At 38.5% G+C, this 14801-nt stretch overlaps 1 protein-coding gene across 2 annotated transcripts in view; it reads right to left on the bottom strand.

Annotated features, from left to right (window-relative positions):
* Window positions 1-14801, bottom strand: part of rasgrf2b (Ras protein-specific guanine nucleotide-releasing factor 2b) — a 67253-nt gene that overhangs the window by 30652 nt on the left and 21800 nt on the right. For both annotated transcript variants that reach the window (XM_053481685.1, XM_053481686.1), the window contains exons 4-7: window positions 4566-4655; window positions 3695-3948; window positions 3457-3536; window positions 420-613 (exon numbers count right to left, since the gene is read on the bottom strand). In XM_053481685.1, the coding sequence (XP_053337660.1) occupies window positions 420-613; window positions 3457-3536; window positions 3695-3948; window positions 4566-4655 (618 nt within the window). The remainder of the gene's footprint in view (window positions 1-419; window positions 614-3456; window positions 3537-3694; window positions 3949-4565; window positions 4656-14801) is intronic.

Below are 14801 nucleotides of genomic sequence, written 5' to 3'. Positions count from 1 at the left end.
CAAATCTGGATCCGAAATGTCCGGAGTTGTCTCAGTCGGTCAGGACTACTCCAGTCTCGGCAATGTTATATGGCAATAACATGAAGTCAGCTGGCCCCTATGTAACATAGTTATCTTTAAGCATGGGAATAACCAGCTCCGACTGTGTAAGACAGGGTGTGGGGGCCCAACTTTCACTCAATTTAAAATATTTGGGATGTGTTAGACTTTACAGAGTGATTCATCTCCCCCATTAGCATGACCTCGGCCAAAAATTAACTGAACAGATGTTATGTTAAACATTATGACACATGAATAAGATGTTGAAAACAATGCTCATGCGGTGAGATTCCAAGCAGTCTGTATATGTTAATACATTAAAGAAATGTAAATACATTAAAATAGAAAATAAAATGGCATGCGGTCAGTGTTGGTCATACCTGGAACATAGGGTATGTGAGGAAGGTTTCTAGCATCCTTCCTTCACATGCAGCATTGGATTCGTATTGTTTTAGCAGCTTGTCAAAATCCCTGTTCTGTTTACAGTTCGCCAAAACCTGCAGGCTGTACTGGTGGTTCCGTACAAACTCCTGGTAGATGTTCAGCATAGGCAGCAAAATGTCGAAGAGATCAGCTATTCAAAAAAGAAAAAAAAGATGAACAGTGTCAGTCACTTTAACGCTGAGACAGGCTCACTTAGATTAAAATGTTTTATATATTTCTCAATCATATGCACTGAATAAAAAAATCCGGATTCCTCCAAGGACGGCGTGTGCGGCCTGTCCACTGATTGTGGCATGACACATGATGATGACATAGAAGTGTTTGATCATTTTATACTAATCCCTATGTGTCTACTTTCCCCCTGCAAGCATTGGCCACAATAAAATAGCTAGTGCATATCTACAGTATTAAACATCATCTATACAAACACTACATACTTTAGCAATCATACCATGCCCTACAGTAGATGTATCATGGTAAAACCTTTTCTCCTTAACACACATTTTAAAAAAATATTTATTACAAAATGAAATAGCTAGTGGACATTATATATATATATATATACAGTGGTGTGAAAAACTATTTGCCCCCTTCCTGCATGTTTGTCACACGTAAATGTTTCTGCTCATCAAAAACCGTTTACTATTAGTCAAAGATAACATAATTGAACACAAAAAACTCCAAATCTACATGGCCCTGTGTGAAAAAGTGATTGCCCCCCTTATTAAAAAAATAACTTAACTGTGATTTATCAGACCTGAGTTCAATTTCTGTAGTCACCCCCAGGCCTGATTACTGCCACACCTGTTTCAATCAAGAAATCACTTAAATAGGAGCTACCTGACACAGAGAAGTAGACCAAAAGCACCTCAAAAGCTAGACATCATGCCAAGATCCAAAAAAAAAATCAGGAACAAATGAGAACAAAAGTAATTGAGATCTATCAGTCTGGTAAAGATTATAAAGCCATTTCTAAAGCTTTGGGACTCCAGGGAACCACAGTGAGAGCCATTATCCACAATAGGCAAAAACATGGAACAGTGGTGAACCTTCCCAGGAGTGGCCGGCCGACCAAAATTACCCCAAGAGCGCAGAGACAACTCCATGCGAGAGGCCACAAAAGACCCCAGGACAACATCTAAAGAACTGCAGGCCTCACTTGCCTCAATTAAGGTCAGTGTTTACGACTCCACCATAAGAAAGAGACTGGGCAAAAACGGCCTGCATGGCAGATTTCCAAGGCGCAAACCACTTTTAAGCAAAAGAACATTAAGGCTCGTCTCAATTTTGCTAAAAAAACATCTCAATGATTGCCAATGATTGTCCCGTTACATCTGGCGTAAAAGTAACACAGCATTTCAGAAAAAGAACATCATACCAACAGTAAAATATGGTGGTGGTAGCGTGATGGTCTGGGGTTGTCTTGCTGCTTCAGGACCTGGAAGGCTTGCTGTGATAGATGGAACCATGAATTCTACTGTCTACCAAAAAATCCTGAAGGAGAATGTCCGGCCATCTGTTCGTCAACTCAAGCTGAAGCGATCTTGGGTGCTGCAGCAGGACAATGACCCAAAACACACCAGCAAGTCCACCTCTGAATGGCTGAAGAAAAACAAAATGAAGACTTTGGAGTGGCCTAGTCAAAGTCCTGACCTGAATCCTATTAAGATGTTGTGGCATGACCTTAAAAAGGCGGTTCATGCTGGAAAACCCTCAAATAAAGCTGAATTACAACAATTCTGCAAAGATGAGTGGGCCAAAATTCCTCCAGAGCGCTGTAAAAGACTCGTTGCAAGTTATCGCAAACACTTGATTGCAGTTATTGCTGCTAAGGGTGGCCCAACCAGTTATTAGGTTCAGGGGGCAATTACGTTTTCACACAGGGCCATGTAGGTTTGGATTTTTTTTTCTCCCTAAATAATAAAAACCATCATTTAAAAACTGCATTTTGTGTTTACTTGTGTTATCTTTGACTATTAGTTAAATGTGTTTGATGATCGGAAACATTTTGTGAGACAAACATGCAAAAGAATAAGAAATCAGGAAGGGGGCAAATAGTTTTTCACACCACTGTATATATATATATATATATATATATATATATATATATATATATATATATATATCCTGTATATTGCTGTGGTGACCTGCTAACAGGATAGTGTGTTAGGCTTTTATATATGGTGGCATGGTGGCTTCGTGGTTAGCACTGTCGCCTTGCACCTCCAGTTTCTGGGTTCGATTCCTGCTTCGGGTCTGAGTTTGCATGCTGAGGTTTCCTCCAGGTTTTTCGGTTTCCTCCCACAGGCCAACGACATGTAGATTAGCCTAACTGGCGTTCCAAAATTGCCAGTACTGTGTAAATGTTGACTGGAGGACTACAATGGATGTGTTTTAAAAACGTAAAGCAAAACACATTATCCAGCTATCAGGAAATAAATAGAAGCTTCAATAAAGTTTGCCAGTTCCAACATTTTTTACATTTTACAAAACTGAAAATGCTGCAAGAGATGTATTGTCAGAACATTTACAAAACTTAACTGCTCAAGCATTATTTAAGCAGTTCCTGCAACACTTTACCAACCTAAAATTGTTTCGCAAACCTCACAAAGGATTTTTATGCCGAATGCACCTCACCGAAAAAGGACTGGACCCGAATGTGAAAGCCATAAAACAAGTCAAGGTTTTATTGGCAGTTTTGGAGAATGCTTATCTTGGCCTTCAGAGCTGGAATGATGAGACAACGTTTTTGTGAGGATTTCATTGTTGTTTGAGTGCGTGTGTCTGCACACGGTGAGATAGTGGGAAGTCAGACGTCACTGACTGTGTTTAACTAAGGCACCGTGCATCAATAGAGATGGCTCGTCCTTGACGTCTTGCCTGACAGCTCGCTATGCGTCTTTTGCTGAGGATAACAGAAAAAAAATGCAGCAATCAAGCTTTGAATAGAGAAGCTGAATGGAGGTTGCTTACCTAAAACCAGGGTGGGCCAATTTGCTATCCTCGCCTTCAAGCCTTGGTGGAATATCTCGTGCAAAAACATAATGGTTTCACTAAAGACAAAAAAAGTATATTTAAAGAATATATAGTTTTGATTTAAAGTATATTGTTTTGGACAAAACTGATCAGTGAATGATCATTATATTATCCCTCTTCTAACAAAAAAGATGTGAAAATGTGAGACACTTGAGAGCATCATCCTCTCACACACCTGTTGAGGAAGATGCTGCTGACATCATCATGGCTAATAGGAGGTTTTTTAGAGCTAGCAGCCATGCGGAGCGGCCTGAGGAAGCAGTTTACCAGGATGGACAGCTGGTGGACATACTCAGTCTCAGCCTCCACCATGTTAAAAACAATCTGGTTTCTTTTCCTCATGCTCTCAGCATGAGGAGAGCAGATGTAGTCCTGAACGATGATCTTCCACTTCCTCCGACACAGCCAGCCTCGCATGAAACTCTGGACCTACAGTAGAGGAGGGGTAAATATGGGTCAATTAAAATGGAAATAAAACCTCAAAAACCCCAACAGCATTATGAGCATCATGTTAAATGCTATTTAGAAGGAACCAGACCAGATTTAAATAGTCAGTGGTCAAGTTAAAAGTTTTTCCTCCAATTTGCCCTTTAGTTTTGGTCTTGCCCAATGAGCCAAGCTCAGAAATGTGCACATGGACTAGTGTTACTACTGTATGAGTGACACAGGGGGAAAAGTATGCCATTACTTCTATCCAGAGAGCATTGTGCTACAGTATGTTGGACTCCTGGCCATGGACTGATTGTGCCGTTGTCAGGATTTGAACACATAATCTATGGATGAAAGGGGAAACACTTTTCTGTTGCACCCTTCAATACCCTGGACACATATTAATAAAGAGCTACCTATATTCTGTGATGTTGCAATATTGTTTTCCAAATTAAGTGCCACTCAAAACAGGCTAAAATTGTCAGGCTAAAATCAATGTTGGCAAAAGTTATGCTGTTTTTGTAAATTTTGTATTAAATAGCATCACTGTTTTATAATTATGCATTCATTTATAGTTTATAATAGTTTATAATTTATTTAAAAATATATACATATACCTTTTTAATCTTTTTAATGTCTGGATCATCTTCTTCTTGGGTTACTTGGTAAGGACGCATCCTCTCCTTGGTTTTGTTCAGGGCTACAATCTTTAAGAAAATTCAGACAAACAAGTATTAGGTTTTTGTGTAAATGTCACAACCAGTAACACACACACACACACAGCTGATAAAGGCATCCAAAATATGCTATAACCCCCTTTGAACAGTTAATTTTGAGATTTGATGTTAATTGATGATATTTAAGGCTGATAACTTCAAATGATGAGTTTTGCAAATGCACTTGACAATACTGTTCTTGCAAGAACTATTCCAGAACTTAAAATAACAGACATAGAGTTTTTGCAGGCATAGAGTTTAAGGTTGTTTACCCAGCCTCTAAATTCCCCAGGTTTCAGTCTGACCGAGCGTCCATAAAATGCACCGGACAAACAAGTTCGATCCATGGAGGCCCCACCCTTGAACCCACAGCGCTCGAAGGATGCACTACTAATGGATCCTGGAGCCAGACGCCAGAGTATACCCCAGTGATCATGTGGAGTCGTGCCTTAAGGATGGGAGGGCAATCGTAATGTTCTGTATTTTAATGCTATAGCTGATCTGTGTGTGTAGTAAAAGTTTTAGAAGTTCAAGTTTCAGTCTGTCAGGCTTTTCACAAATGCTATCATTTTCTCTTTGATATACATTCGTGTCTATTACAAACAAGTTTCAAAATTAATTTCCCCCACTATATAGAAGCAGCAATGCTATTTCCTGTGCCATAGTACTATCACTGATCAATTACTACAAAAAAAAAAACATTATATCAGTTTCGGTGAAGGAAAACAGAAAACCTGTTTGTTTGTTTTTTGACCCAAGCTTTTGAACTGTAATATTATATGCAGCTCAAATTCTAATTCAGGATATCATGATATGATGCAAGATTTTTGATGCCGCAAAGACAAGAAGTGCCTGAAAATGTGTTTTAGATTTATGATATAAATGATTAGGCAGTATTTTGGCTTGGTAAAACTGTGTTTTTAAACCCCTGTGCCCTCTCCCGAGTTGCGATTTTTTTTTTTTTTTTAAAGTTACGATTTCAGAGTAGAAAATATGGACTTGAAAAGGTATTTTATAATATAATAATAATATATAATATAATCTGTTCTTATGCACATACTTTTTTTATTATGAATGTAGTGTTTAAAATGCAGACACGTTGAATCGAAAGCTTACAGTAGTATTAAATCCACACTCCTAATGACTATAGAGTGTAAAATTTTAAACAACCATTTTATATTGTACAGATTTTGAAGACATAATGATTATTATAAATAATCTATTTACAATGTAATCACTTTACCAATAACAGACCCTAGACTTCTAGCATTACTTATTTCAAGAGAGTGTTTGTCATCATCCAGCTGCAGAAACACTACATATCTAGAATAATGGAGTGTTCCTTTAATCATGCTATTTTTATTATTGATAATGGTCTGTTCAGAGTGGTTTAAAGTCAGATAACACAAAGGATTCCAATACATATTCAGTTAGTTCAGTCAGAAATATGGGTCACAAAGAGGATGTGTGGATCCTCTCACCATAGATAACTATCTCACTTCCTCTCATTTCCATTCTTCACTCAGCAGCATGTATGAAACACCACCTCACTGTGCCTTTACCACCTCTATAATCTGTATGCAAATTATGGTTTAAATGCCCTTTAGGTCTTCATCAATGAGTGTGTTACATGGATATTAGCCAAACACGCCTATAGATAATGGCTTGTAGCTAAAGCAGGAGGTAAAGTGAATGAACTCGTCTGAATAAAGAACAGTAGATATATGTTCGGGAAATTAATCAAGCAAATTGTGTTTAATAGCATGTATTATCAGAAGGTGACAAATGGTAATTTCTGTGTAGAAATTTGTATATCTCTAATATATAATATAGCTCTAATATATAATATCTAATATATATCTTTTTTTCTCTTTGCTTTGCCTGTTTTTTTTTATAATAATTATTGCTAGACAAAAAAAAAAAAAAACTCATGCATATTATATATATGCTGTTGATTCATGCTTTTCTTTTACCCTGAAAGCTGACGGGTCTAACCAAAGAATGCTAGAGGAACGGAGGAGTGTAATGCACAATGCACAAGTGTGATAAGTGATTTAAGGTAGGTGGTTGCTGGTCCATTTTGGGTTGTGTAGTTAAGCACTACTGGTATTTTAAATCTGATGTGGGCAGCAACAGGAAGCCAGTGGAGGAAACACAGCAATGGGAGAACTTCAAAAAGTTGAAAACAAGCGGTGCAGCTGTTTTCTGGATAAGTTGGATTGGTCGAATGGCTTGAAGAGGCAGATCTGCTAGGAGCAAGTTGGATGAGCCCAGTCTAGATGTGTGAAGAAATATTTATGATCTTGTAAAGAAGAAACTGGCATAAATGTGACAGTTTGAGACAAGAAGGACAGTTGTTTGTCCCTTTCTCACACTGCAAAGTCACGTTCAGTGACCAATCAGGAGATCTCAGAGTTGTCTCTGGATATCAAAAGACTCTGATATGAGTCTTTTGGGATAAACAGCATCGCAGTGTTTTTGGGATTACCCTACAGTTAATTAGATGTAATACATTATGATAGTCTACTGTATGTCTCCCAGACATGCTGAGATATGAGCAGAAACATGTGGTTGAGGAAGGAAAGGAGAGAAGAAACTGAGTGTCATCCGGACAGCAGCAGTATACTGTAAATAAACCATGTACGGATATCACCTCCCAAAGAGACTGGGTATACAAAGAGAATAAAAGAGATTGAGAAGGCACTGAGCTTTGTAGGACACTAATGCCCAAACTGCATAGAGCATCCCCTCAATGTCGGCTGAATCTTAAGGTAGTAAGCAAACTACAGTGCATCCGGAAAGTATTCATAGCGTTTCACTTTTTCCAGACTTTGTTATGTTACAGCTTTATTCCAAAATAGATTAAATTCATTATTTTCCCCAAAATTCCACAAACAACACCTGATTATGACCACGTGAAAGAAGTTGATTGGACATGATTTGAAAAGACACACACCTGTCTATACCTCCTCTCTTCACAGAGAAACGCTTGACCTCTTTCAAAGTGAACATCAGGTTCTTGGTCACCTCCCTGACTAAGGCCTTTGTCCCCGATCGCTCAGTTTGGCCAGACAGCCCACTCTAAGAAGAGTCCTGGTGGTTCCAAACTTCTTCCACTTATGGATGATGGAGGCCACTGTGCTCATCTGGACCTTCAATGCTGCAGAAATGTTTCTATAGCCTTCCCCAGATTTGTGTCTCAATACAATCCTGTCTCGGAGGTCTACAGACAATTCCTTGGACTTCATGACTTGGTTTGTGCTCTGACCTGCACTGTTAACTGTGGGACCTTATACTGTATAGACATGTGTGTGCCTTTCTAAATTAAGTCCAATCAACTGATTTCACCACAGGTGGACTCCAATCAAGCTGTAGAAGCATCTCAAGTATGATCAGGGGAAACAGGATGGATCTGAGCTCAATTTTGATGGTCATGGTAAAGGTTCTTTCATGTTGTTATTATGGGGTATTGTTTGTCGAATTTTAAGAAAATAACGAACTTATTAAAATTTTTAATAAAGCTGCAACATAACACAATGTGGAAAGGGTAAAGCGCTGTAAATGTTGAATGCTGCTGAAAGGTTAAGAACAATAAGGACTGATGACAAGTTTAACTGACCAGGTAACATTAAGCTTGCAGTAATGGCTATTTAGTGTGATAGACAGTTTCTTTTGAGACAATGTTGATTGCAGATGGTGCATTTATGGATATAAGAACAAGAAGGGTGAACTGATACTGGTCAGTACTGATGACTAAGATACCCAGAGTTAATTTTGTGATAGGAAGTATGATAGAATTATAATAGGATTGCAGTCGTCCTTAACATGTACTGTAGTGTAGGGGGTACAGTAGGAGTTGGGTTAGGAGTAGAGCTCTGGCAGATTTTTCTCAGTCTTTCTATCAAAAAAGTTGGCAAAGTCAACAGCAGTGGTGGTGAAGAAAAGATGATCTGTAGCTTGTGAGAAACTTGTGGAGAAGCTGGGTAAGGAAAATAAAGGTGGTGAAGGTAGGTGTTGGTGGCTAACAGGAAGATGTTTGTGGCTAAGGTGTGAGGGGCAGCAATTTCACCAAATGGGATGGAGGTACTAAATCATTGGTGTTAGGCAGGAAAGGGAAGGTGATAGTAAAGAATGCCAAGTTATGATTAGTGATGTGGTATGGGGTAGCATTGAGGTGAAGAGCTGGCAGGTGAAGACCAGGTCCAGGACATTTCCACCCTTGTCTGTGTGGGAGGACAACTTTTACATATCATGGAAAATGAATGCGAGAAAAAGAGATGGCAGGAGGACTGAAGCTTGTTGGAGAGGAGGTTGGTGTTTTGGAGGAGAATGAGTGGGGTGCCATCAGTAGGGACGATTACTGAGCAGCATATTCATTTCTTTGGGGGGTTTCACACATGGTCCTTTTTAAACGAGCCAAACATAAAAATAATGTTTCACATGATGTTATTAATACTTCAAGATTTATTTTTTGTTATGAGTGAAATATCTGTATTATAAACTGGAGCATAAAAAAGCTGTAATTATTGGTATATGGTCAGAAAAAGGTATTTCCATAATATAAAAAACTTTATGCACGTTAAATTGCATGACATTATATAGGGACATCTCAACAAGTCTTAACCCAGGACAACCCATAACTCCATGCTTAAAAATATACGGTTGTAGAATTCCTTAAATTAATCAGTTTCCAACACTGTAATACAGGTGACTTAAATGTAACATCTGATACACAATTCATCTTTAAGCATTGGTGCCTGAATTAAATACTGTATAAAACAGCTCATTAAAAGCAGGTGAAACTGAACACGTTGTTGATGCATTGTTTATCTTATCCAGAAACAAATGCTCCTCCATTTACTTGTAGTTGTTTACACTATAGGCTTGCCAGGGGCAATATAACAGATGCACTGATGTATTGCAGTAATGGGTCAAAGCAGGCAAACACGGTGTCTATTGATGTCCATGTTTTTTCCCCAAGTGTTACAGTGCAACAGCATGTCATCTGTCAGCATGTCACACCAGGCCTAGAGGGTTAAAATAACATGGCAAGAGGCGAAGCAAACCTGGAGTGCTTTATATTCACAATGCACAGGTTTAAGCAAACAGCGACAAAGACTGGACTGAACTGAGACCAACTCATGTGGTAGCCTCCATTCTGATCATTTCAGAGGGGTATAAGTTTGTCCAAATATGCACAAAAATGCTGATCAATCACTCATTCACATCAATCACTCAATTTCATTTTAGGGGCTGAAAGGGACCAAATGTGTAAAAACAAGGATGAGAAAGGTGATTGAAGAGGTAACAGTAACTGAACTGTCTTCTTCTTCTTTGTCTTTCGGCTGTTCCCTTTCAGGGGTCACCACAGTGAATCATTTGCCTCCATCTAACCCTCCGCATCCTCTTCTCTCACACCAACTAACTTCATGTCCTCTCTCACTGCATCCATAAATCTCCTCTTTGGTCTTCCTCTAGACCTCCTGCCTGGTAGTTCCAACCTCAGCATCCTTCTACCGATATATTCACAATCTCTCCTCTGAACATGTTCAAACCATCTCAATCTGACCACTCTGACTTTATCTCCAAACATCTAACGTGGGTTGTCCCTCTGATGATGAGACACATGTAAGCAGTCTACGTAGTTTGGAGTTCAGGGGGTCTGCTTCTCCTAAACCTAACTCATTAAATCATTTCTAACTAAATTCTGTTACAGACATTTATAGACACCATCAATATATCTTATATCCTAACCACAATTCACACCTTGATGCTCTCGATTAGACACCCGAGAGAGCTAATTAAGATAAACCACCAGACACTTCCAAACAACACCACAGAACAAAAATACTAAAGTCATAAGGCTAGCTCTAACAGTGTTGCCAGCTCAAACTCTCAAACTAGTTTACCTGTAGAAGATAAATCTAAAATAGAATAACTTAAACACAGACATAAGAAAATCTCGCCGTGTATTCTTAAACAACGAAATATAAATAGTTATTTTGTGCACTTGGTCTATTATATTTTATTGTATTTTTTCCCCTGAGTAATTGTGTATGTTTTAGTCTGTGCTTTTGTCTGAGCGGGATTGATACATATTTATCTTATCTCTTATAGCATTCATTTGTAGATTAATAAATCACCATTTGACATTTCTAATGATTCATTTCTATCAACCCATTTCTTAATCATCTTTTACAGCCCTTACACCCAGGACACAACCTTTTTCACTCTCTCCCTTCTGGCAGGCGCTATAGAACTGTATACAGAAAAACTGCCAGGTACAGGAACAGGTTTCTTTCCGCAGGCAATCACCCTTATAAGCAGTTGAAGAGGACTATATGCAATCTGCTGTAAACAGTACCAACATGCTTTTTACTAAATTCTTACACCCTTGCCATAATTTACTCTAATTAAACATCTGGTACTGTATATCATGTAAAAGCACCACCATGCTTCCTACAAACTCCTTCTGCACATTACTGCTACCAGCTATTTTCACTACCTATTATAATATTATTATTAGATTGGCCCTATTCCAGAGCGATGGGTACATCAGGAAAGAAAGAAAGCACATGAAGCAATGCATAGCCTCTGGAGACAGTGTTATGATCTGGGGTTGCTTCAGATGGTCACGTCAGCAACATTATATGGCAATATATATGAAGTCCGGTCGTGACCTGAATGTACTGAATGGCCAGAGTATCACATCAGCATATGATTTAAATTTTGAAAAAAAGAGGTACTAGGAGCATGAGGAATCATTTTCACACACAAACTGGCCTTCACTTGTACAGTAATCAAAGCTAAAGGTGACAGAATGAAATGTTAGAATGTTTGACTTTTTCGAGTCAAAATGTACTGTACAACGCCCGTTAATACATTCTCACATTTTAGAGGGCAACTAAAGGTGTAATTCCGATGAGATGCCTGGATCACCTTCCTCTGAGAGAAATCCTCCAGCACAGCATGCAGCACTGTGGAAAAGCCCAGCAGTGCACAGCAGTAGGACGCTAAACACTCCATTAGTTCAAATGATGCATTATGCATTAAGCATTATGTTGCTTTAAGTGAACTGAACCACAATATGTACACTGTAGTGAACACAAGTTGTTTACCACGATGCAGAGTAAAACTGTAATTGCTTTACACACTATAAACAGATACGTATATGTGTATTAAAGTATAGAAACCACTTGATATCTCGTCCACAAACACAAACAGTATGTACTGCATGCTGACTTATGATAAAAAAGCTTCGTCACCAATCGGCTTTAAAAGTCTTTTCTACTTTTCACTCCTCACAGCCAGAGAGAGAGAATTATTTTACGCATGAATGAAGGAGATTTTCTGTCTGATCTGCTATATCTACAGCATCTATAATGCATCATTTTGGTTCCAGCTTTGAAAAAAATGTCACGTTTCACACACGTACAACAGAAGATTAAGGGCACATTCTGCACATTATTATTATTATAAATTCTTTAAAAGAAAACGGTGTATATTTTTGTTGAAGTTACTTTTTTAAAAGGAAAGTTTTCACACATAAAATCCTTTACCTGGTCTTGTGCTAGGATTGAGAATTTCAGTAAAACTGTATAGAAACCTTTTGGCTAGTCTTTGATATCTGACTCATCCCAAGATCTTTGTTGTAAGAGGGTAAAATTTGCGTTCCAGGTTCATTTATTAAAGTCATACATTCATTTATTAATGAAAATTCACTACTGCCCTTAGACCTAACATTACGCCAGTTTTAAGTAAACAGGTGGGGCACAGGGACACGAGTAGGCGACAGCTGTAAAGTTTAAGGAGGAAGGTTGAATTTGCAGGTAATGCATCATGATTGTCATCTGTGTCTTATCACCACAAGTCGACTTATCTGTGATTTTCTGCACTTCCATGTGCCAGAGCAAGAAAGTGGCATAGCAGGCAAAGCTTTAAATACACACACTCTCACACCTTTACGCTAAGCATGATCTTAATCTTGAACAAGCCAGCTAATAATGGCACCTTTTGGGTTGCATTTCTGGTAGTTAGTTTTTTGAAGGTGTGCAGAAACGCTGCAAAGAAATAAAAGCCTATTTGCAGTGTCTGCAGTAGGAAACAAACCTGCCCAGACTTTTCCCCAGTTCTGATGGGTAAAGAATCTTCCCACTTGTGGAGAGACATGCCACAAGGGGAGAGGTGGGAAAACGGAGGGAGCGGTGTGAATAATGGTGCAGTTTCACAGCCCTGGAACCTCTATAATAGCAATTAGGAACTAGGGAAGAGGAGAAAAGAGAGAGAAGCCAGGTAAGCCTTCACCAACGTGCTGCAGGACCACCTTCTTGATACTCCAGCTGTGTCCTTGGCAGCAGCTGCTGGGTTCCAAGCTGAGGTTCTCCTGATAGCAAGGGGAGGAGTCAGACAGCCCATTCATCCTTGAGCCATACCCATGCAGCTGGCTTGAAAAGCTTGAAGCTCTCCAGATAGTTGAGCATCCAATGTGGGGTGGAAGCAAGGGACACAGCAGGTCCAGGAGCAATTGGTGTTAGGTGTGTTGAACTGGAGGCTATCAAGAGACTTTAGGATCTTGCTGAGATGGAAGGCTTCCCTGGCAGCATCTGCGACCTCCCTGATCCTTGATTTTGGAACCACAGTACAACCCACTGTGTACTGGTGCGGAGGAAAACTCTGGAGGCAGGTGTAATTTTTAGCAGAGCTCCAGGCTTACTTTTCTTTCTCCACAGTTTTTCTGAACACTGTGTTAAAAAAATGTACTTTGTGGTCATTCTAGTTCTTTACTATTCCTTGAAGGCCACACAGGGACATAACTGGCTCTGATAATCACTGCGGCAGCGGCAGAAATGATGCTCAAATCCAGGCTGAGGTTAGAAACACAATAGACTCCTAAATAAAACATCTACACTGTTCCTTTTCCACTGGAGAGATATGTACCAACTAGGTACTAACTGAGTGACAAATGAAGTGCATGCCACTTAGCTATTTATTCTCTCGCAGTAGCAATAATAACATTACAAATATACATATAGTAACAAAGGTTTTTAGAGCATAGAACACATTTTATGTAGGTAGAACAATTTTTTTTTGTTTTATTTAACCAACCAGCTTAAAACTGATGAATGATTTCACACAGACACACTGACTCCATGATGTAGCATATAGAGTTGTGCACTGACATTTGCTCAGCAGTGAGCAATAATAGGTTACTAGTTCTATACAAATAATGACACTAGATTTCTGTCCCCATGGTGACTAAACGAATTTACTGGGAAGGCTACAGTAATTCCCTGTTAAATATAATGGGAGTTGCAACATCTCAGCAAGATTTCCAGCAGAAGAGAAAATTATTTACACGCTTCTAAGCTAAAATCACACAACCTGTTGAGTTCCTAGTTCCCAAAGCCAAAATTCAACTTTTGGATGTGTAAATAATAAAAAGTCAAATAGCTGGTTTCCATAATGTGTATTCTAAACATATTCAAGCAAATAAAAAAAATAAGAAAAAAAGACTGTTTTTTTTTTTTTTATAGCACTGCATATTTGGACAAAATATTACTGTAGATTACAATGTACTGTATATATAGCTACATTGTGTGATTGCACCATGCTTTTAATATCTACTCTGTAGAAAGAGGTAGAGGAGATGATTGTTTTAATATTTTGAAAGAAGTCGTCAATCAAAATACAGTAAATCTATATCTTTTACTTTTCCATCAGAGAGATTTAAAGTTTCTTGTTTTTTTGTGTAAATGAATTCAAGAGCAGTGGGTGAGTAATTTTACACTTTTTATAATGTTGGTATATACAGTATATAAAATATTAAATATTGTTAGCGTGGGGGCGGTAGTGGACGGGGGCGTAGTGGTTAGCAACAGTATACAGTAACTTATTAACTATCACATTTAACAATATAACACACTTCACCCAAGCATGGATTGTTTTATTCTCATAGCATGTCCCATTTGTTTCATTCATTAATTCATGGAGGCTTTAATTATACTGATAACAAAACCTTTACCAGGAGAAGCAGACTGACTATAATTAAACAAATCATGGGATTAATATTGGTCTGGACCATTATTAAAAATAAATAAATAATAAAATAATAATAAGAATAATAAGAATAATAATTGT

Source organism: Clarias gariepinus, chromosome 21 (assembly GCF_024256425.1).
Source record: "Clarias gariepinus isolate MV-2021 ecotype Netherlands chromosome 21, CGAR_prim_01v2, whole genome shotgun sequence".
NCBI lineage: Eukaryota > Metazoa > Chordata > Actinopteri > Siluriformes > Clariidae > Clarias > Clarias gariepinus.
The sequence above is the reverse complement of the archived record's forward strand: the minus strand, read 5'-3'. Positions and strand labels throughout refer to the sequence as shown.